The sequence below is a fragment of the Acanthopagrus latus genome, chromosome 3 (genome assembly GCF_904848185.1).
Source record: "Acanthopagrus latus isolate v.2019 chromosome 3, fAcaLat1.1, whole genome shotgun sequence".
Taxonomy (NCBI): Eukaryota; Metazoa; Chordata; class Actinopteri; order Spariformes; family Sparidae; genus Acanthopagrus; species Acanthopagrus latus.
The window spans coordinates 17744535-17767526 of NC_051041.1; the positions used below are offsets into that span (position 1 = coordinate 17744535).

The 22992-nt window shown below is 43.2% G+C and overlaps 2 protein-coding genes across 6 annotated transcripts in view; one reads left to right on the forward strand and one right to left on the reverse strand.

Annotated features, from left to right (window-relative positions):
* The window catches only part of kcnh8 (potassium voltage-gated channel, subfamily H (eag-related), member 8), an 80126-nt gene extending 78448 nt beyond the window's left edge, over positions 1-1678 (reverse strand). The window contains exon 1 of the mRNA XM_037091397.1: positions 1527-1678. The gene's annotated coding sequence lies outside the window, so the exon portion shown is untranslated. The remainder of the gene's footprint in view (positions 1-1526) is intronic.
* On the forward strand, positions 1219-22915 carry tbc1d5 (TBC1 domain family, member 5). 5 transcript variants are annotated; one of them, XM_037091493.1, is made up of 23 exons: positions 1219-1327; positions 6826-6877; positions 7284-7402; positions 8496-8553; positions 8714-8822; positions 9025-9114; positions 10051-10125; positions 10663-10730; positions 10824-10926; positions 11324-11412; positions 11535-11585; positions 11759-11828; positions 12515-12687; positions 12774-12916; positions 13982-14088; positions 16395-16480; positions 17394-17707; positions 17882-17944; positions 19079-19287; positions 19388-19487; positions 19953-20032; positions 20128-20379; positions 20891-22915. In XM_037091493.1, the coding sequence occupies exons 3-23, from the start codon at positions 7303-7305 to the stop codon at positions 21176-21178; spliced, it is 2628 nt and encodes an 875-aa protein (XP_036947388.1). In that variant the 5' UTR covers positions 1219-1327; positions 6826-6877; positions 7284-7302; the 3' UTR covers positions 21179-22915. The 5 variants fall into 5 exon arrangements, with proteins under 5 accessions (XP_036947388.1, XP_036947416.1, XP_036947398.1 ...); XM_037091503.1 differs by having other exon boundaries at positions 1251-1327; positions 7251-7402; positions 20891-21178; XM_037091513.1 differs by lacking the exon at positions 1219-1327 and adding an exon at positions 1855-1985 and having other exon boundaries at positions 7251-7402; positions 20891-21178.
* Positions 22916-22992: the final 77 nt, after the last annotated feature.

The following is a 22992-nucleotide window of genomic DNA, read 5'->3' on the forward strand; positions in this document are numbered from 1 at the left end:
ACACACACACACACACACACACACACACACACACACACACACACACACACACACAGCACTACCGATGCACATTTGGCTCATTAATGCCACTTAATGTCACTGCCTGTGTGCATTTTCACATAGACTTATTTTCCCATCAGTGCTGTCCTGCTGCTTTTGGTTCAGTTTGTTTTTGTGTTTTCTGTATTGTCTGTGGGAAGCACTTTGGGATGAAGGTGTTTGATTAAAAGCACTCTACAGATAAAACTTGACTTGTCTGACCTCAGAAATTGCTGCAATTACGTCTCCATAAAACTATCCTAATTAACCCTCCTGTTGTAGAGGCCCTTCAGTGTTCTTGCCTATTCATGATGTGCTTTATTTCTCCTTGGCGGTGTGATCCACCACAACCTTGTGCTCTACCAATGCAGCATTCTTTCTTTTTATTCATATATTCATAAACTTACCATCCACATACTATGTTGCTGTTTACTTATGCAAATAAGGAGCTTGAAAGCCACAATTTGTGTGCTGATACAATTGTAATAGAGTTTGCAGTCTCTGCGGTATAAAGTAATTGGACATCATCTATAATTTAGGTAATTTCAAAAATGATTTCACAAACCTGTCTAACAGGATAGACCTGACTGTGAGGGACAACACAATATTTAGGGGTGTTGTAAGCTCAAATTCAAGGAAGACAATGTGTGTGCTGCTCGTGGTCTGTACGACTAAATAACTAAGCCTATCAATTATAGGAAATATGCACAGTTTCATATACTGTGTTTAAAATATGTGCCCTGACAGTTCAATTTGACTACTACAGTAATACTGTAGATTTACCAGAGGACGGCTGTTAAATCAGCACCCATTTCCAAAAAGGCAGCATTTAGAAAGGGTTTGAGTCACGTCCCAAGTGGTGTCAGTCACTATCTGCAGTATGTGGGCCTGAAAAACAGACGAGACGAGCTGTTAATATCTGTCTAATAATATTAATGGCCAATTAATGCGGCTTGTCAAAAAGTAATGCAATTATTGATAGTCAGTCCAATAATCTTATGTAATAGAGCAAATTACCAAACAACACAACACAATACAACATTACAAAACACTACACTGAACAACATTACACAACACTACACTATACTATACTACACTACACTACACTACACTACACTACACAACATTACACAACCCAACACCACACGGACCTGGCAGCGCCAGCAGCTCCGCTCTGGTCACGTGACCAGTCAGCTGGTCTTCAGCACATCCGCCTGACCCGCTTCTGTTTACAAATCAGCAGACAGTCGGACCCAGCAGGATGAGGAGTCCTGCATGATCTGAACAGGTACCAGAACCACCCCGCAGCGGGTCACCCGTGATTCCGTGTCACTGCTCGCACTTACATTATCCTGTGTGTGTGTGTGTGTGTGTGTGTGTGTCTGTGTGTGACAGAGTTAGAAGTTGTGTGTCGGAAGTGAGCACAGGCCCGCGCGTCGGCTCGGCTACAGCTTGCTAGCAGCCAGGCTAACGTCACGTTAGCTTACCTGCTTCCTGTCATCTGCAGTCACATCCAGTCAGCCGTGACAGCTGCGGCGTGTTGTGGCACTCTGAGTGGGTCAGTTGAACCTCCATGTAGCATCGTTGTCAGTCGGTTCCGGATACGAGCAGGCTCAGCTCAGCGGTTCCGTGCCTGCAGCGGTAATCCGGCTGGCGGTCCTCACGCTTCCCGCGGCGCAGCACAGAAGGACACTGCGTTCATTTTAACTTCAGTACCAGAAACAGGATCCGTGCTGCCTCTGGATCACGGTGTCAGAACTCTGGAGTAAACGGCTGCTTTTAATGACACGTTCGGTCGTGTAGTGTGACCCATGTCCTCGGTCCGGTCCGGTCCGGCCCACCCTGCCTGACAGACGTTTCAGAGCAGAGGTTTGCTAACAGCTAGCACTGCCTGCCTGCTCGCTTTAATGCGGTTTCACACATCCCTGCATGCTGCCGAGAACCAGGTCAGTAACATTAAGTGTGCAGGATGAGAGTCCGCATTCCGGATTAGAGAAAAGGGACCTTGACCAAGACTGGAGAGCTGTTTAGTTTCAGCTTCAGTCCTGCAGAGACACTAACCTGCTGACATGCTGCTTACTGTGCAGGGAGACATCAGTGTCTTTAATGCACGTCTGCATGAGTCATGTGACAGTTGTAGGTCGTGGTACCTATGTTTTCATGCTTTAATGCTCCAAAAACACATCAGTTTATGGTACTGTCCGGTGCTGCAGCACTGTATTCACCCCTCTGTCTGTTTTTAGCTCCTGTCTCTTTAAGGCCCAGTCTCGCTCTGATTGGTCAGCTCACACACGCCCGAGTCGACGCTTTTCGCCGTGTCTCCGCTCTGCTCTGTCGTGTTTTCAGCTTCTGATTTGCTTCACTTCTACCACCAAGTCATTGGAAACGTGTGGCATGGTGACATAGTGTGAATGAAAAGCTACTCGGAGGCGTTTCACGTGTGTGTGTCTGTGTTTGTGTGTCTGTGTGTGTGCAGACTTTGACTTTTTTACCTTTCAAGATCTTTTACATGCACATGAAACTATAAAGCACTGAGGGGAAGAAGAATTACAAAAATAGGTCTCCTCTAAAGGTTCTTTCCTGTTATTTTTCTCCTGTTCAGTTTTGTCTTGTGAGCTGTATGACCACTCGGCACCGTGTTGTTTAAAAGTTTTTTTTTTGTTTTTTGTTTTTTTAAGCCTGAAGAGGTCAAATCATTTTAGTGATTTTACAAGAAAAGGTTAGAGTAAAGTCTAAAGGGAATGATTCTTCTTATCAGCGGATGTGTATATTTTTTCCTCTCCTGTCCCGTCCAAGTTGCTCTGTTTTTTGCTTCCAGACCGATTCACAGTGTTTTGCCAAGGTTAAGGTTTCCAGTGTGTTTCTCAGCCTCTAACAGAGCATGTGACTTCCAAGGCTCCTGGGCTCCAGCTGTGTGCTGAAGTAGAGGCATGTGAGTTTGTTTAGCTGGGCTCTTTCACTTTGAACTGGAAACTGTCGCTGCGACTGTAGCTGCAGTGACGGCTATCCTTTCTGAATATCCGTCCTCTAAAGAGCCCGTGTACTCATTGTTTTTCTGAATCTATTCTGCATTAAACTGCTCGGAGACTGAGATGAACTGAGGACTGATGTTACTAATAAATACTTGAAAGTGTGGACTGTCATGAAAAACATTGAAAGCAAGGCCTGTTGTTATTCACTCAGATTTCTCTAGAGGCAAAACATTTAATCTGGGTTTAGTTTCAGAATAGTTTGGCCTTTGTGCCTTCAGACCAACGAGACCGTGTCGGATCTACTCGAGTGTGGGATCTTTAGCATGCGTGTTTGTCAGCCACTTCACAAATAAAACTTGTTTCTGAAGACGAGCGGCACCGAATTTAAATTTGTCATCTCCGCTGCTGCATCAATGCAAAAAAAACGCTCGCCTGCCGTTGCCACTCAGCTGATCTGTGGTCCGGAAATGCTCTTATGACCCTTTGAAGAAGAACGCAGAAGAAGATAAAGTGGTAACTGTGGCCCCTTTCAGACTGAACGTGGGTTTTAGATAAAGGGAAGTGAAATGTCTTGTTGCACACACTGAGGATTATTGAAGGAAGGGGTTCAGAGCGAGGCCATTTGACGGACTTTGTTTCGGCTTCCGTTGTGCTTTATACAATCTAGAACATCTGCGTTGTTCCTTTGAATTCATGCTTCAGGTGATATGAAGAAGAAAAGTGTGAGGAATCGTAACTACAGCTGCAACGATGAATCGATCATTTGTTTTAAGTCTGAGTTCTCTGATCACAGCAACTAAGATGTAGCATGTTTTTGGTTTCTCAGCATTTTATTGACCCAACAACTAACTGACTAATCGAGAAAAGAGATCGACGGATGAATTGAAGTTGAATATAAGTTGGTTGCAGTCCTGATGTTGGTGCACGTAAGGAGATAATGTAATTTTGCTTCACAGGCTGTCGTTGTGAGTCCCAGGCACAGATCTTCTACCTCAGAACAGATGGACGCGGTGTTATTTGTCTGTTGATTTATTTATGCATTTCATTATGTATTGATTTGATTATTTCATGAAAGATTCGTGTTTTGAATTATTGAGCTGTCTCCAGGTGCTGTGCATTAAATTATGCAGGAGCTAATTCGCCTTGATTATCCATGTAGTGAAGTTAGGATGTTGTTTCTGTGCTTGACTCTGGGAGAAAGTAACGAGGGACAGAAGAAGACTCGCTTCAGGCACGACTGCGCTAACACAGCAAGCCCTCAAGTCTTTTACCTGTGTCAGTCACTCACAAAGGTGTGTGTATATACACACACATGCACGCACACATATGCCTCCTCAAAGCACCAGTCACAGCGAGAGATCTGTGAAGGAACGACTCCTCAGAAAGTTTAGAATGACTTTTTATTTTTGGAAAGAAGAAGGGACGAGGCGCTGGATGTGCCTGCAGGTCTGTAGGGAAAAATGTTGCTCAAAATATCTCTTGGCACTTTGTGCAATGCAAATTTTAGTCAGATAGTGATGATAATGAATTAATATTCCGTGTGAAATGACTGCTGTTGTAATTGTAGTTGCTCAGGAGAGTTTGATAAATCTTTCATGCCAATCTTTTAAAGTCAAACGAAGAAAACAGGCTATTATTGGAGATCCAGCGCTCCTCTGTCTCTCCCTGTAGTTTTGGATTAGTTACGATTATTTAACGGGATAATATCCTTTTTATGAGCGAAGGGAGAAAAACCCCTCAGACTTAAGGAGAGCATTAGTCCTCGAGGAGAACAGATGTTTCCTAAGAAAACAGCCACATACATTATGCATATAAAATAATTTCTATTTTGATGGCGTGTGGAGCTGATTTATCGAGCGGTGTTCCATTCACACGGTTAATAGGTTTAAGAGATGCCTTTGTTGTGTTATTTTTCACCATTAATAAAGAGAGAGAGGAAACATAATGCCGCATGGAAGCGTGCTGTTCGTAGCCTGTGCATTAGGCTAACCATATTCATAACCAGGAATAATCCTGAGCCGGATAAAGAATGGAGGCAGAATTGTTTAACCTAGATTGTGACGTCTCAGAGAAAGTTCAACTTCTCCAGTCACGTTGAGACACGTTGGCTCGGGGTTTACCTGGCGAGGGTTTCTGTGATGCTTTGGGTTTATTTTTTATTTTGAGTGAATTAAACCCTGCTTTGTCTGATGCTGGACATCAGTTTGATCATTAGTTGTCACCTCTGATGATGTCATAACTCATAGGGCTGCAACAAACAGCTACTTTCATTAACGATTAACTTTTTTCAGTGAGCTGATTATGGCTGCAAGTACCAATAGTTACATTATGAAATAAGCTGCAGACTATTCTCTTGATTAATTGATAGTGATGCTGATAAATGTCAGAAAATGGTGAAAAGGTCCAATTATAATTTCCAGCTGACCAATGTGGCATCTTTGTCGTGTCGTCTTGTTCTGTCCTGACAACAATCCAAAACCCAAAGACATTAATTTTACAAAGAGATGAGAGAAATAACGACAAGTCATGAAACTGGAGAAGATGAATCCAGATAATGTTTTGTATTTTCAGTTAAGCTTAGAAACTATAGATCATGTAGAAGTTGCAGAATAGATTTCTGTCAATAGTAAGACGAGCTGTTCCATCTTTTCGCTGTTTATTAGTGCATGAGTCGGCCTCATGCAACATTAGCCATGTGTGATTTGCACTGGTAGCTTGAAATCAGTCTTGTGATGTTGGGAAGGTGGCTTGAAATGATGCAAAATAAAAATAATCAGTAATCCCCATCAAATGCATTAAAACTAAAGTCTGTTTTGAAGATGTAAGAGTAGAAAGGTGCAGACATCTGTGCAGGGAATAAAAAGCTGTCTTTTTAAAAATATTTAAGTATATTTTATTTAAGTATATTTCTTTACCTAGTTACTGTTACTTGCTTATTAATGTATCTTGTAGTAGTAGATCTGTCGGATTTTGTGATTTTACACAGTAGTATAGCAGCATTAACACATGTTACTCAAGACCGAGTCCTAACAGAGACTTTACACCCACATCCCAGCCTCCCCCTGCAGGAGATGATCTCATTACAGCTTGAAGCACTGCGCTACACACAATTTAATTTCAAGAGCAGCAACAAATTTCCTTGAAACTGTAATAGTTCTTTAATAACTTCAGAGACACGGTTAATACTGTCAGTGTTTTATTTGAGGACTAGTCTGTTGACATCAAAATATGTAATTAATGCATTAATTTGCCTTCTTAATGACCTCATTAGCATCCCGGCTTGTGTTTATGTGTGCATGGCGGGGCAGCGGGCGGCTCAAGAGCTTCTTGTTAATTCAAGCCATTCTTCACCGGCTGTAATCGGTGTCACTGCTTCGTTTTGTTCAGTGAAGAAGGTGAATAAACAGCGACTTGTGTTTGTGATCATCACGATGCAAAGATCTACGAAGTTATCGGCCAGTCACCGATGAATATATATGAATATTTATGTTTTCATTACATACATCACAGTTTTGTCTGTATTTTCTGTGGTAGATGGTGAATTACACATCAAAGCTTTATGCAAATCTTGTTCTAAAATATAAAGTGGTGACTTTGACCTCTACTGCCTCACTGATTCTAGAGCTGCATGGAGTTTAAATGCATCTAAGTTCAGTGGATAGTTGGTACATGTCAGTAGATGTAGTAGTTTTCTGTGTCTGTCGCCTTTTTCCTCTTTTATTTTTATTTGCAGTGCACATCATGAACCCATGTTTTTTTCCCTCTGTGTGCCGAAAGTGTTCAGTTTCATTATTGTTCCTTGTTCTTCTTACAGAGTCGTCTTTTTCTTCTGAGTCTTGGCTGAGGAGAATCACAAGACTGTGACAGTAAGTCCCGACAGTTAACAGTTTGATGGAGTTAATGCTAACAGCCTCAGGACTTTTAGTGATTGCAGCAGATAGACTTTCTGTGCAACCCTTCCTGAAGAGGTCAGAGGTCAGGGTCAGCAACAGAGTGATATTCCTGCTCAAAAAGCACCGCAGCACAAGCTCAGTAGACATTTGTCAGTTTAAAGGAGAGCTGTTCTGTGTCATGAAAGTTTTTGGATTGTTCTCTGAGTTTAAAGTCACACATGATGGAGACGTCATCTACCCAAAGTTTGGTTTGAAGTTTTTTGTATTCTCTATCTGATCTGCTCAGCTGTTTCTTTTGCACTCACCTGTGATTTGACGTGCAGTTTCTTTCCGTTTCTCTTTTCCGGTTTCTCTCTGTTCTACTTTCACTTTCCTCCAGGTCCGGCTGGGTCGCGGCCATGCAGCACCCCAATTTCGAGACCCGCCACCCGCTCCAGACGGACGAGCAGCAGGAGACGGGCTTCGACCCGCTCAATAACTTCAACAAGAACCGCAGCAGTACGTCAAACTCTCGCACGACTAGACTGGGATTTAAACTCAGAAATAGAACCTGGAGCAGAGATATTTAGTCCTCGAACTGGCTGCAGGAGATGTTGTTTGCATGATGATGTTTAGATCGATTTAAAGGAAAACTATAATAGTTCGAGCGTTCATGCTACAGATTGACTGATTATCAATATTCAGCATTTTGCGACCACTGATATCAGTGATTTTTTAAAATGCAATAATTTAAACATGCAATACTTTTCATGTTCTGATCCAGCAGCTGATCTCTGTGTGTTATCAAAGAAATTCTGTAAAGTGGAAGCATAAAGTAGCAGAAAATACTCTACTACTTACCTCAAATTGTGTATTACAATAAGAGTACAGAGTTTAAAGGGTAATAGAAGAGTCTCAACATACTTTTACTGACCCCTCCATCATTGGCCCCTTACATTTTTGGATTAGAGTAATGAAGCTATCCCTGCAATCAGTGAAGCGACGGCTCTGACCACTACACAAAGCCCGCTGCACACGAGAGAGAGTCACAAGCTCCAGATAAAAAGAGATAATGAAAAAATAAACTCGGAGCTCGCTGCGAGGTGTGAGTCACAGACGTGGCTGGCGTCGCCCCCGGGCTGAGGGTGTTTTTGTGATTTTATGTTTACGTGTGCAAGGGAGAAAATGTCGGGGGCTGGCATGTTGTGGAACTGATGAATATTCATGCTGAGTGTCCCTGTGGAATGATCTACTCCTGTAACTAATGTTGATAGACAGCTCTCAGACTTGAATGCACGTTCACCTGCAGGCCAAATTAGACTTAATACAGCCAATAAAGACGAGGATGAGTGCGATGCTTTACTCTTTATCGTCGCTTTTTCTGCTTCTGGCGCTTTTTGCTCCACTTGAAAAAGAATCCCCAAAAATAACCGATGGGTCAGTAGGAAGAAGTAAACAGGCCAGTGTCGTATCATGGTAGTTGTCAGAGGTTGTGTTTTTTGTCAGTGATTGTGTGTTCACAAGCTTCAGAGTGATTGATTTCTATCCTCACTCCCCAGCGCTCATTGTTTACATCTCCCCCTCGTGGTTGTGTCTGTGTCTGTTTTAACAGGAGGATCTCTTGACAGCAGCACTTACTCACAGCCTCACTCAACCTTCCTCTCATACAGGTGAGTATTTCCTTCAGTAGGTGTTGCCATAGACTCTTGGCCAGCTCACTGCTCCAGCCTCCTGGTTTACTGTTAGATGATGGAGTACCGTGCCCAATTTGGGTTAAGAAGCCCATAAATCTCCTCGTCCTCTGCCTCCCCCCCCCTCCCCCTCCTGCAGGAAAGAATGGGACGACTTGTTCCTCAACAGTAATTACCTGGCCAGGATCCGGCAGGCAGGCATCAACGGTCGACTGAGGAGCAGCCGCTTTCGGAGCGTATGCTGGAAGGTAACTGCCAAATGGATCAAGCCATCCTATCGATTTGATTAAAGTGGCTTTGGCAATTTTTCCTGCCGTGGAGAAGACAGAGTTCTGGCAGCTTCCTCTGTGGAAACGGCGGCCTGGAGTTTAGTTGTGAAAGTGTTTCTGCATGTTTGTGTAAAGTCTTGTTGAAGAAGCGTGCACTAACCCGCTCGCCTCCTGACTTCAGTTGTACCTGGAGGCTCTTCCAGAAGACAAGGGTCAGTGGATCAACAAGACCAAGGAGCTCCGGGGCCAGTATGAGAAGATCAAAGAGACGGTGAGAGCGCCACCCGGTGGCCATTTCCTTCAGAGAGCAGGGTTCCACAGATGTCTCTCCTTTCATGTCAACAAATCACTGGACTACATTTATCTGCTCCCTGCGCAGTCAACCAGCTGAGATACGGACAGTCGCTGATCACATTGTGTTGAAATGGGGAATAAATTAAAATGCGGTCATCAGAATTTTACTGTCATCATCAGTATTCAGGCACTCTGCTGCCACCTAGTGTCTACAGGTGTGGCTTACCGCCACAGAGTCACCGCGGTAACGCAGCAGCACGCACATATGAAAGAAGAGACGTCTGTATGATCACGCAACGTAGCTTTTTGTGTTTCTGCAGCACTTTGTGGAGCTTTACGGTGTAATTAATAATCCCCAGTATTTATTCTAGATATGGTGGTTGAAATTAATTATTTATTGTTATGAATTATTCATTTTTTATAGTGATTATTTTGAGTCTCTACCCACCGTTTGAACTCCTGCAGATGAATTTAAACTGCCTACAGTACACAAGCTGTTGTAGTTAAAGGATAAGTTCACCCAAAAATGATTCAAAAACTTTATTTATTGTTACATCATTATCTACTCACTGTCATGCTGATGGAAGCCAGTTAAAGTCTTGTAGTCCACTAAAGCATGTTTGGAGCTACAGTTTCTGCTTATAAAGGGTGTGGATGATGTCTTTTTAAATTGAGTTGTTGTGGATGATGTCTTTTTTAAATCAAGTTTGGATACTGGTGCTTCCTGAGACTTGGATAACTCTGTATGTATGGAGATACTTCACCTGATTTGGGTGAACTTGTCTCTTAAGGAAACTTGAGTCATGCAACGAAATGCATCTCTTAACAGCCCCTCAGAAATTCATCACTGATCTGTGAATCGCCATTATTGAAATCTGTTTTTGTTCTTTTTGGTGTTTTTTGGGGGTCACAGCACATCACCAACCCTCGTAAGGCCAAAGGCCAGCAGGACCTGGTGGTCAACAACCCACTGTCCCAGGATGAGGGGGTGAGTCATTTATCTACATCTGCTAACAAACTTCATCTCCCAATTAATTTGCCTGCTGCTTTACCATTTATATGTTCTGATTTGTTGGTGACAGGCAGCCACACTGGTAACAACGCAGCGGTAACAAAAGCCGCCATGTGTCGTCTTGGCACAACAATATCCTCGGATATTAGAGGACAATGTCGTTTTGTATTAACCATAGAGAAAATGGAGACAGAGTTCAGTTGATAGATTTCCTAAATAAGCATTTTATTTAGAGCGCAGCAATTTAGATAGACATGAAATCTCATTGGTTATAGTTTAACACGTAATGAGCATGTCATGCAATTTGTTATACAGTCAAGGACAGAACTACAAAATGGAGTCATGACAGTTTCTGCCATTGGAAAGACAGTTTTATCCCTCTATCTGTTATTGATGAATTGATTTTCTGATATTTATGAAATAGTCACTGTTTCTCATCATTGTGTTGGCTCCTGTAATCTCCCAGGTTTCCAATAACGTTTGTTGGGCTTTGGCGTTCTTTTCTCTCTGCAGAGCTTGTGGAACAAGTTCTTCCAGGATAAAGAGCTGAAGGGGATGATCAAACAGGACGTGATGAGAACGTCAGTATCACCATCATTCTGCTTTAGTTTTTTATACCTTAAACCAGAGAGTGACACTGATAGAAGCCCCTTCTTTCTTTCTGTTTGTGTAAGGTTCCCGGAGATCCGTTACTTCCAGGACGACGATGTGAGGACCAAGCTGACTGACATTCTCTTCTGTTACGCCAGGGAAAACGAACAGTTACTGTATAAACAGGTAGGATCCTAATCCTTTACAGTGGGGTCCTTTTGTATCTCTGATTGGGTTTTCCTACTGAGCCATAGTGCTGATAATCAAGCCTTGTATGTGTGGGCTTCTCATTGCCCGGTGAGCTCTGACAAAAGAACAAGATGCCTCCGTGACCTAATCATTATCAGTGTCTGTAACAGGTGCCAGCGGATGAATAGACGGCCAGTGCAGCATCTTCTTAGCAAACTGGAAGTGACACATGGCCGGGCAGTGGCTAACAATATCTAAATTAAAACTGTCACCACGGATTAGAGACCTCGTGCATCACTATTAAAGAAAGACTGACCACAAATGAAGCTTAATTTCTCTCCCCTGTCCTCTTAACATCTCACACTCTCTCTTCTTCTGTGTCCTCTGCCTGTAGGGGATGCACGAGTTGCTGGCTCCCATCGTGTTTGTGCTGCACTGTGACCATCAAGCCTTCCAGCATGCCAGCGAGACAGCCAGCCCCAGGTCAGTTCCTGATGAGCTGCGAAACTCCAGCGTTCCCCTTTAAGTTCCCATTAACACATGATTTGAGTTGTAATTGAAATGAGGAAAGGTCACTTTTTGGGGGATCTTTTCTTTTCCCACAGCGAGGAGATGAAGTGTCTGCTGAACCCAGTGTACCTCGAGCACGACGCCTAGTGAGTGTACTCCTGATGTCAGATCAACTATACCAGGGATTTAATGTATATCTACATGACTGTTTGCCTCATTATTTCTCTCTCTCTCTCCACACACACACACACACACACACACACACACACACACACACACACACACACACACACACACACACACACACCTCTGTCTACAGTGCCATGTTCTCGCTGCTGATGGAGACAGCGGAGCCGTGGTTCTCCAGCTACGAGAGGGAAGTGAGGAAGGTCAGTTTGATCCAAAGAACTGCTTCTGACATTGTAATAATTACTATAATTTATTGGATTTGTAACACAATATGGGCTGATTGCACTTTAATGATGATGACATGTTATATACTCATGTTGACGTGTTGCCGTTAACACAGAGTATACTCTGTGAGACTTCAGTCCTGGTTGATTGAACAGCCAGGATAGACTTTTTTAACAACATCCCATGTATATAAATGACATTAACGGTCACACGCACACACACTTGACGTACATGACAAATTACAGCCTACTGTGTTTGAAGCTGCGGCGAACAAAGGGTGGTTTTAATCTGAGCTAGCAGCAGTGGGAAATTTTGGGTTCACATTAGCAGTAACTTAATACAGTGAACATTAATCTACTGTGAATCACTGTTAGTGGCATACAAATCTGAGCTACTAGTCAGTGGAGTAATTCCAGAATGTAAATATATCATATGTCTGTTCCTGAGACATGCTCATCATAAACAGTAGGATAACTTTAATTAATGTAATTGACAAAACCTGCATATTATTTAGCTTAAAACCAGATTTGCTTCAGACACGTGCTAAAACGAGCATTTTTCAATAGTGCTTCACATCACCATGTCTGGCAAGAGTTGATCATATGGAGACAGATGCTGTTTATTAATGTTTACATGATCACATAATGTTGGACTCCTCCAGGGTAAAGAAGAGATGCTGACCAGCATCCCCTTCGCTCGGCCCCAGGACGCAGGGCCATCTGTTGCCATCGTGACCAAAGTCAACCGCATCCAGGACCAGCTGGTGAAGAAGCACGACATCGAACTGCACATGCACCTCAACCGGCTGGAGATCGCCCCGCAAATCTACGGCATGTCAGTATTTTCACCTTTAGTTCGATATGTCTGATAACTTTTCCAGACACACAGTACACAAATACAGTTGCCCTGTCTCTCTGCAGCCGGTGGGTACGTCTGTTGTTTGGCCGTGAGTTTCCGCTCCAGGACCTGCTGGTGGTCTGGGATGCCCTGTTTGCTGACAGCATCACTCTGGACCTGGTGGACTACGTCTTCGTGGCCATGCTGCTCTACATCAGAGATGCCCGTACGCTCCATTTATTACTGAAATAATCCAATAACGCCATGTGTTGTCTTTGCAGCATGTAATTTCATAAGAAACGCTTAACTGGAAGAATGTGATTTACCCCGCCTCATTTAATTAGATGGAGTCATATTGCTTTAAATAGAAAACAGTAGATCTTTGCTGTCATACGTACAGACAGGACGGGGGTTTAAACTCGACGGCTGACATTGTCTCTGCTTAACTGACTTTGCATAAGACATTGAATCAAATATTTCCAGGCAACCAAAAGCACACAAGTTCAGCTTTTCAGGAGAATTTTGAGAGGAAAGCTAAATACAGAGTCTTCAGAACTCACACAAAAAACAAAAATATGGTTGATTAAAGCTGCAACTATTAACTGATTATAGCAGAACTACAGTAGAATAGTTTCTGTTCTCTTTTTGCTTCTCTGTGACTTCAAACTGGATGCACATTTGAAGAAGCAATCATGGGCTTTGGCAAAAACGAGGTAACAATTTTTGGCATCTTCTGACACTTTAAAGACGAATAAATGAATCGATTAATAGAGAAAATAACACTGAATCTAACTGTTAGCTGCAGCCTCATTGTTGCTCAGTTGCGCTGTAGTGCAGTTACAGCCAAGTGTCCTTGGAGCGAAGAAAGAGGCAGTTTATCAAAGAGGTACTTTGGTGAAGGGTACTCTGAAGGTAGATGGAATGTGAGGATTGATGGGAACACTTAGAAGAAATCACTTTCCATACACTTGAGTGTGCACTGAGTGGATCGTTCAGTGTGGCGACGTTGTGTTCAAGTTTGTTTTGTTTAGTTGTTTCATTCGAAGCCATTTGTGAGAGCATACAATCATGTTTCAGGACGTCACACTGCATTATGTAACACATGAGTGGAATAGGAAGCGTTTGGTGTAGGTGGACTGTACTGTAATGGGAAGGTCTCATCGTAACTACAGTAAAAAGTCTCCATTTAGTAACTAACCCAGGAGATGTCGGCTTATTTTGAAATCTAATGCACTATATTTGAACAGGTTTATAGCCACTAATGCTGCGTTTGCCTTTCTGTCCATTTCAGTCATTGCTAGTAACTTCCAGACCTGCCTGGGCCTTCTGATGCACTACCCTCCGTTAGGAGACATCAACTCTCTGCTGCAAAAGGCACTTTTCCTCCGAGATCCCAAAGTAAGCAAACAGCCACACCGGCATAACTGAAAGTGATTAAACATGTTGATTCTCTTTGCAAGATCAACAGTTGGTGTCTGTGCTACTCTTCTTGTCTCCTGAAAGTCTCAGTATGGTGTATTTAGCTCTTTCATTACACCTGACTGGTCACGAGTTAAAACACAGAGGAGAAAGAGAGAAGTGTCAGACATTAAATTGAATTGGCGGAAATAAAATGGTAGTTCATGGTTTTCCTGGAGCCTGAAAATATGTCTGTACCCTTCTTTCCCCTCTATTAATCAGTATGCAAAGCAGAGGCAGTACTTTGCTCAGCCTTGTTTTCTGCAGAGCTTGGAGAAGATTTGCAGAAGTGAAACACAGAACATGAGGCTGAAATCCTCGAACAACTGCCGTGTAGCGTAAAAAACCCACAAGAAGCCTCGTTGCACTGAGAAAAAAATGCTGAGGTGTAAAAAAACAAAAAGTTCATTTTGGCATCAAATGTTTCAGTTCCTCACGCTCGAGTGGTCACATATTACAGTAAACAGAAGACGCACAGGTGGAGTCAATGAAGCAGTTAATAAGAGGAAGTAGCACAGATATATACACATTCAATATTTCCATGAACCGACGAGGCCTCCACACACTGTAAATAACGTCTGGAAAGCTTTTTAGATCTCGTTTAAACCCACAATATTTAAATAATGTGAGCGAACAGGTTTGGGACTTCTGCTCTTCTGCTTCAGCGTATCATTATGTAGTAAATGTTTATTGTTTATTTATATATGATGGATATAGAATGGTAAAACCTCTATGTTCACGTTGGTTCTCTATAAACTTTGCTGTCACTATACAATTTTGTCTGAGGAAGGTGAGCGACTGGCAGTCCACTTCTATTACAGACTAAATGACTGAATAAACCCAGTTGTCTTTGCAGCACCAACAATAATACTACTCAGAGAAGTTAGAGGGGGAAAAGTTGTCACGTGCTACTGAATTTAAATTTGAGCACTTTTAATTGCTGTTTTTTTTTTAATCTAATTTAATTTAGCCAACTTAAAATGTCTTCTTTTGATGGTCCAAGTCCACATTTCTGATGTTGAAACACTGAACCCAGCACTGTCTTTCTAATTTGTATGTGCACTTGTTTTCTGGCAAAATATAAATAAATCTCTAACTCTAATAACCATAACCCTGCATATAAAACTGCCTGTACAAAGTACTATATACTGGATTTGTGGTAAATCAGATTTAAAAAAGTTTTTGAGCCTTTTTTGTCCTGTTAAGTTCTTTATGTGTCACCTGCACAATGGTTGCAGTGAAGCAGTGAAATCCTAGTTCCCAGCAGTTCTCCCTCTGACATGGTTTAAACAATACGTACAAAAGAAAATCACACAGGTAAGATGAGTGAGTGAAAAACAAAGAAAATGAATCCAAGTAATAGACAGAAATGGGGAAGTTTGAATATAGGAATCAGATTCAGCTGGTGTTCAAAGTTAACCTGATACTGAACATGAAAACACTTCAGTTCCCAAAAATGTTGTTGCCTAATTAAAGTTAGCTGCTCGCTAACACAGTGATGTAATTGTTATTTGTAATGTTGGATGATGTGACTGCGACTGCGTGAGAGTGAAAACAAGATCACATGTTCACAGTTTGAACTTCTGCTTGTCGTTTACTTACCGTATGTTGCAGCTCAACATATTTGTCTTGTCACATACTTGTTTCCTTTGTGTTCTCTGACTCTCCCACGCACACTACATCCTTATTCTCCACCACTCTCGTTACTTCCACTCACACAGAAAGCATCACGTTCCTCTGTGTGCCTTAAAGAAAACCAGGTATTGACGTTCATGTTGGTTAAATCAGACATGAGCGGCTCCTCTGCTCGCGCCTCGCTGTCCCGATACAAACCATCTTCTGTTCCTCCTTCAAACTCACTGACCCGAACGCTCAAGCACAGCAACTCACTACATTCCTGTTCTGTGCACTCCTGGGATGAGAATACAGGAAAGTGCTGATCCTACACGACAGCGTTTCCCTCAGGTGAACGCCCGTGTCACAGCACGTCCGCATCACAGTTACACCTGGAGGCTGGGGCATCATCTTTAATAACACGGGGGCCGACGTGGGGCAGGAAAGAGGCTCGTTGCTCATACGTACTGACTCAGAAACACGTATCACGGCACATGCATCTGCTTGTTTACGTAGTCATGCGTGCTCATGGATGTTTGGCTGATGTGTCGTCTGGTTATCACGCACACCAGACAGTTTTTAAATGAAATCTGTGACACAGAATGTGTTTATTCCATCCCTCTTTTTTATAGAACAATCCGCGACCTGTCAACTACCAGTTCCAGCAGAACCTGGATTATTACAAAACCAGGGGGGCTGACCTGATGAACAAGACACGGTAAAACACACAAATCAACATTCTTCTCATCTTCCACTCTGGTGATAAAACCCTCATCACCTTTTAGACTTGTGGAGTCTGTAGAAGGTTTGTAGTTTTATCCGTCACAGAAAACAGGTTGAGGTTTGCTCGTATTCCCAGTGGTTACAGCAGCTTTACAACAGTATTCATCACTTTTTACAGTGAAAGATTTACTAAATTGTGCAGCGATCACTGACGTACGTCCTTTAACAAATGGATATTTTTTGTGATTGTCCTCACGCACATCAGTTTGCAGTATTGCCACGACAGATGTTTCCGCTTTGAGCTTGTTCGTTTGTAAGAATTCATGTTGTAGCCATGAACGCCTCTGTGGCATGTCACTTAGTTTCTTTGTCAGTAAAGAGGACATCATACTTCAGGTGTTTAAAATTGAAATTGATTCATAAACACGAACGCCTTTGAAAGCTGGTGTTGTACACACAGGAACTGAAATCTGTGACATTCAGGACTTTGACAGAGTGCCAGTAACAAGCTCTTCTGTGCGAGAAGTGATCAATTTCACATGATGTTTCCACGGTGGCCATGTTCAGGTTTTGTGTGTCATGTGAGACTGATTTTCTGACCGCAGACCTCCAGAAGTTTAAACTACAGGACAGTCAACGCTCAAATCTCACTTGTTGAAAAGTTCTTTGATGCGCTGCTGAATTTTGTTCTCATGCAGCTGAACCCAAAAAGGGCAAAGAGGTCGAATAGTTCACTGTGATGTAGTCTATTCAGTTTCAAGTCTGCAGTTTGAGCTTCAGTCTGTATAGAAGGGAAGAAGTTTATCTTCCAACAGTGGACAGTTGTTACTGCTGAAGATCCAGCTGATGCAAACCACAGACACTCTTCTGTCTTTCCTTTTCCCCCTCACGTGCTTTTGTCCTTGCAGCTCTGGTTCCAGTACAAAAGCAGCCCCCCTCAACATCAACAAAGTCTCCAGCAGCCTGCTGAGCTTCGGCAGGAAGCTCATCGCTCCAGCCATATCGGGCGGCTCCAGCGGCGTCTCGCCAATCAACAGCGAGGTACACTCCTCCTCTTCCTCCTCCTCGTCAACGTCCCCCGCATCGGCACCCCCGCCCGCCCTGTCTCACCCGCTGGCTGAGCCCCCGTCAGGCCACGCCCCTCAACTGACCCAGAGCTACACCCAGAATCAACACTACCGCCTGCTCAAGTCGGAGAGCATGCCTGTCCACCTCAGCAAAGGTGAGCGGCCAGACACAAAGATTTAGATTTGTCCCGGCACACACCACCAGCCACTGACTGACTGTGTTTCTGTTGGCTGTTATGTGACTGGTGAATCAGCTGCATGCACAGAGTAACACGACGGTTTGTGTGTGTGGGTGTGGCAGCATCAGCTTTCACTCTCCTGTCTGTTAGATGTAGTTTCAGGTGGAGTGTCTCAGAGCTCTCTCCCAGCCCAGATTCACACTGACACACAAGGTAACTGCTACCATGGCAACCGCTTGTGTGACACGCGCCCCCGTTTGTCCTCGCTTGCATCGCTGCCATTATTGCACATCTGCACACTCAGTTTGTCATCTGTCGCTCATCCGTTTCTGTTCGTGAGGTCCACGTTAACGTAACTGGACATTAGTGTCCAAAGCATGTAATAGCACATGTTGACCAGCAGAGGGAGATCACAGCTCACCACAGGAGGGGAAGTGACGCTGATGGCATGAACATCAAGGATGTGTTGATGCATCTGCTGTCAGCTTCGACCGTGTGTGTGTGTGTGTGTGTGTGTGTGTGTGTGCGCTCTGTTTCTGAGTGACAGTGGCTGTAATCTTTGTTGTTGTTGTGCGTCTTGTGCAAAATGCCCTTCTTCTCTGGAGCCTGGAATAAATGTGATTAACATACAGCTTCTAATTATAATGAAATCATAAATTAATCAATGTAAAAAGGCAATTTTAAATTGATTTAATACATTTGCATTTAAATGATATATTAATGAGCGTCATTCACAGAGCAGCAGCAGAAGCTCCGATTGGTCTGACTCCCACAACAGCTGGCCAATCAGAGCTCCTGCTGCCGCTCCATGTGTTGGACCTCGTTTGGTTTTTAGCTGCTTACAGTTTTCACATTAAAGACTTTTTAATTGGAAGCAAAACTTTTCAACACAAAATATAAACGCAGGAAACAAAGACTTTATGTGTGGTGGACAGACAGAATAAGGACACAGTTATTAATTGGCATATTTACTGATTATATTGAATTAATGAATCATTTAAATGCAGATATCCACTAATTTAAATTTAATAAATCATTTTTTGTTATATTAAGCATGTGCTAAGTTATAATTTAAAAGTTTTTTAATATTCAAATTCTACTCTTTAATTAAGATATTTAAAAAAACTTTTTCCTTATGTGGCAAAAGGAAGTCAAGGTCAACATAGTAACTGTCTACAAGCTTGCAGATGCATCTCGTGGCCATGAGCATCTGAGCAGTATTACACTGCTGTGAGACTTCATATGTGTGTGTGTACATATGAATTAGTATTTGAGTTTTCACGTCCTCTGTGTGTTAATATTCTGTCTCCTGTCCTCCACCTCTCCCTCCTCGTCTCCCCGTCTCAGGCCAAAGCTCCAGGCCGGTCAGCTCCTCTCCCAGCATAGAAAGCCTCTCAGGTGGGCGGGCTCAGTCCACCGCCTCCCCGCCACTTCCCCCCTCCAGAGGGAGTGATGTCAGCACTTCATCTCCGCCACTCTCCGCCACCAAGAAGGAGTCTTTCTTCAACATCACTCGCTCCCGCTCCCACAGTAAGACCATTGGGAAGAAAGAGATGGTGAGTTGTTTTCCCTCCTCCTCCTCTCCTCCCTCTCTCTCTTTCACGTCTGTTTTTCTCACCTTCTCATCTTGTCTCACACTTTCATCACTAATCCCAGGACGAGGACTTGGAAGCCCAGGTATCGTTCCTGCAGGGCCAGATCAACGACCTGGAGGCTATGAGCAAATACTGTGCCAAGATGATGAACACTCACATCTGTGAGTACAGCAGCAGCAGCAGATGGTCACATCCCCGTGTTCAGTGTCAGCATCTGAGACATTAGTCAGCTCAGATACTACGAGTCAGTGTCACACAAAAGACGAGTTCGTGTGGGGAACAAATTAATCCATCATTTTATATGAATTAAATTAGGTTTGTGTGGAAATGGATGATATAAATGCTTGTTTGTGTGTCATAAACCAAATCTTTGATGTCTTTTGTTTTTGTTTTCAGTGAATTTCTGTTCATTTCACAAAATATTCTTTTTCTCCTGTTTATTATTAGAGGTTTCTGCAGTCCATCCATACATTTTTGCTAATTTATTGATATTCTGATGGGACTTTAAAATGCACAACATAGTGCACAAGACAGAAAATAAAGAATTTTTTGGATATATCTCAAAGTTTCAATAAACATGCCACACAATGTATGTCAGTAATTCTCATAATTCTAATTCTCGACAGGTAAAATCCAGGAAGTGATTCTCCAGGAACACCTGGAGAAAGAGGATGAAGTCCTGGTGTCTCTGGCTGGACTCAAACAGGTGAGTCACGTTAACATTTGTTTCGTGTTTTCATAATTTCTTCTTCTTCTCTGGATATTACTGTAATGTTGATGCTTTGCCCCAAATCCTGTCAGATCAAAGACATCCTTAAGGGGGCGCTCCGCTTCAACCAGAGCCAGCTGGAGGCCGAGGAGAACGAAGAGATCACTATTGCCGATGATCACTACACCTCCACAGCAGCCGCTGAATCTGCTCTGAGTGCCATCAACCACCACAGTGACCACCGACAGCAAGAACAGAGCAGGCGGAGCCGGGACTCTGACATGGACGGGAGCGTGAGCACGGACGAGAAAGAAGAGGAGGCGACGACCCCGCCTGAGCAACAGGTTAATTAATCAGCCCTCTGCAGTGTCAGCACCTTTATTGGTATGAACTAAAACTCTCAGTTCAGACAGGATTAGTTTGCACTTGTTTGGTTTGATGGTTTGACCTTTTGTTCCGGATGCATTGTCTTTAAATCCGATCATTTTTTTTTTTTTGGCAAATTCAGCCCTTTGTGTTAAAATGATCCCATGTTTGTATTAGAATTATATTCTTTGCAGGATTATGCCATGTGACACTAAAGCTGTCCCATTATGAATGAAACCCAGCATGATGCTGCATGATGCAGCGACTGTATAATGAAAATGCTCAGTCACGTGTTTCACTGGAATCTGAGCATTGTTGCATTTGAATACAAAGCTTTAGAGCCAAACAAGATTTCATACAGCCCTGGTTCATGTGCACACCTTGTACCGCCACAGACTGCACTAGATTAAATAGGGTAAATGATTTAAAGTAAGAGGGCCGAATCACAGACGTGTCCTAAAGGTGACCCTCACTGTTTGTCCCGTGCAGGTGGCCTCTTCCCTCGGCTCAGAGGGTAAGAACTGGGACGATTACATCCTCGTTTCCCAGGACGGAGACCTGCAACCTGCAGATGGAGGAGGAGGAAGGGCTGCGGTCGAGCGCACCCCTCCGATAAGGCGAGGGCGCGGCTTGGTGCGAATGGAGCCCGAGGGCGCGGTCGGGACCTTCCACGACCCCCTGATGGCTGGCACCACCTCGGGCTCCTCCAGCCCAGATGAGGGCTCCACCCACAGCAAGGATTCTGACTTTACCATCGTGAACCCCAACGACCTGTGAGCGAGCAGAACAGCCCTCCCTCCCCTCCTCTTATGTGATATCTCATTCAGAGGACGCGCTCCATTAAAGAAAAACTGACTTGGGATCCGAGGGCGGAATCGGCCGGAGCAGCTGTCGGCTAAAAATATTGCACATGTGGACTGTGACACATCCAGTCACAAATACCTTATACTCTGTCTCTTTACCTGTCATCTGTGCCACTTGAGTCCTGTCTGAGCTGATGCTGTATGCTATCTCATCAACCTAATGCCTGTCTCCTTATTATGTTGGGTCCTGTCACACATTATAATCAACTGTAGTACCCTGCTCCACGGAGAGAGGGCGCCACTGAACTTCTGACCCTGTCACTACATGATTTCTCTGACAAGTTGGACCTCAAACTGCAATTTCCACATGAGGGGAGGACTCGCTCCCCTTGAGCTTACTGTAATGATTGTGGGTGTGATGCTCTGTTCTCTGAACGTGGAGATCTGGCCGTACCTCTGCCTGTGTTCTGTCTGTGTGTCTGTCCTCACAGAGGAAGCTCTCGTCACTGATTCTCAAAGGAAAAGAAGGACGATGTCCTCCCATCAGTCGTCGAGGGCAGCTCTCCCCCTCCTAAACCAGTGCCTCTGACCATTATTCTTCTTCTCTCAACCAAACAAAACCTAACTCTGTGATCTTATTCTCTTTTGTTTTTTGTTTTTTTTAATTTTTAAGAAAATATTTTTAACCCTTAGACCTTTAGCTTCCTGGGTAAAATAATATTAAATTATAGGATAAGTCTTTTTGTTTTTAAATTGATTCCAATGTGGACATTTTAATGTGGTAACTTTCATTTCTCACATTACAACTGAGTTGTTCTCGTGTCGTTTGGAAACCATGTAAAGCAGCGCACACAAAGAATGTCTCTCTAGCTGCCCATTCAGCGTAATTAACTCAAGACCAATAAAACTACATCGCTCTTGCTAAACACTGGAGTTACTGTGTCTGTCTGGGTACGCAGCGCCTGCCTTTAAGACACTGATGAAAACTCCTCTGATGTGTAAATATCAGGGTTACACAGTCGGTATATATTATCACAGATGACGCCACTGTGGGAGAAAATGATGAGTGATTCAGAATCGACTCTGACCTTGAAAACTGCTTTTCATTTGTCAGCTAGGTGCAGTTAGCAGTCGCCCTGGAGATTTCTATCATATCACATGATCTTCATCAGCACATTAGGTTTCCACAGCTGTCATGGAATTCCTTCTTTGTTGATCTTGTTGATGGTTTTTGTGTGTTTGAGGACAAAATGTACAAACTATCCGTCAAATGCTCAGAAACAAGGATCTCCTGTCAGGCTGCACTGGGGCAGTGTTGTTGTTAGCTTGATGCTAACGTTTATGTGAACATGCTCACAATGAAGATGCCAGTTTACTTAAACGTTTACCTTCTTCTGCGTGATAGTTTAGCATGTTAGCATGCTAACTAATGAACACTGGAAGGTTGCAGGAGTTTGTAAACCAAAGTGTTGCACAAACTCGAGGACAGTGATTAAAAATCAGCCTGGGAACACAGGACAGAATACTGAGAGCAATAAAGTCTGTAAAACTGTGAACCTGATCGTAGCACGAGATGAAAAGTCAGACAGTCATTCATCCTCTGTGGATCATGGATCACTTACAGAAACCTATTGAAATCTATCCAGACATTGTTGAGATATTTCAGCCTGGACTTGAGTAGTGAACCAACAAATACAGCATGTTATATTCACATGGTGGCCATTTTCTTTCAACGTCACACGCAGGAGAAAGTCATACTGATGTGTTCTAAAGTCGTGTAAACAATCT

What these genes read in the sequence shown, in the direction of transcription:
- tbc1d5 (XM_037091493.1), top strand. Translation starts at nt 7,303, where the DNA reads ATGCAGCACCCCAATTTCGAGACCCGCCACCCGCTCCAGACGGACGAG. An exon ending in TTCGGAGCGTATGCTGGAAG is followed by an intron (nt 8,823 to 9,024) that starts GTAACTGCCAAA and finishes TCCTGACTTCAG; the next exon opens with TTGTACCTGGAGGCTCTTCC. An exon ending in GATTCACACTGACACACAAG is followed by an intron (nt 17,945 to 19,078) that starts GTAACTGCTACC and finishes TCCCCGTCTCAG; the next exon opens with GCCAAAGCTCCAGGCCGGTC.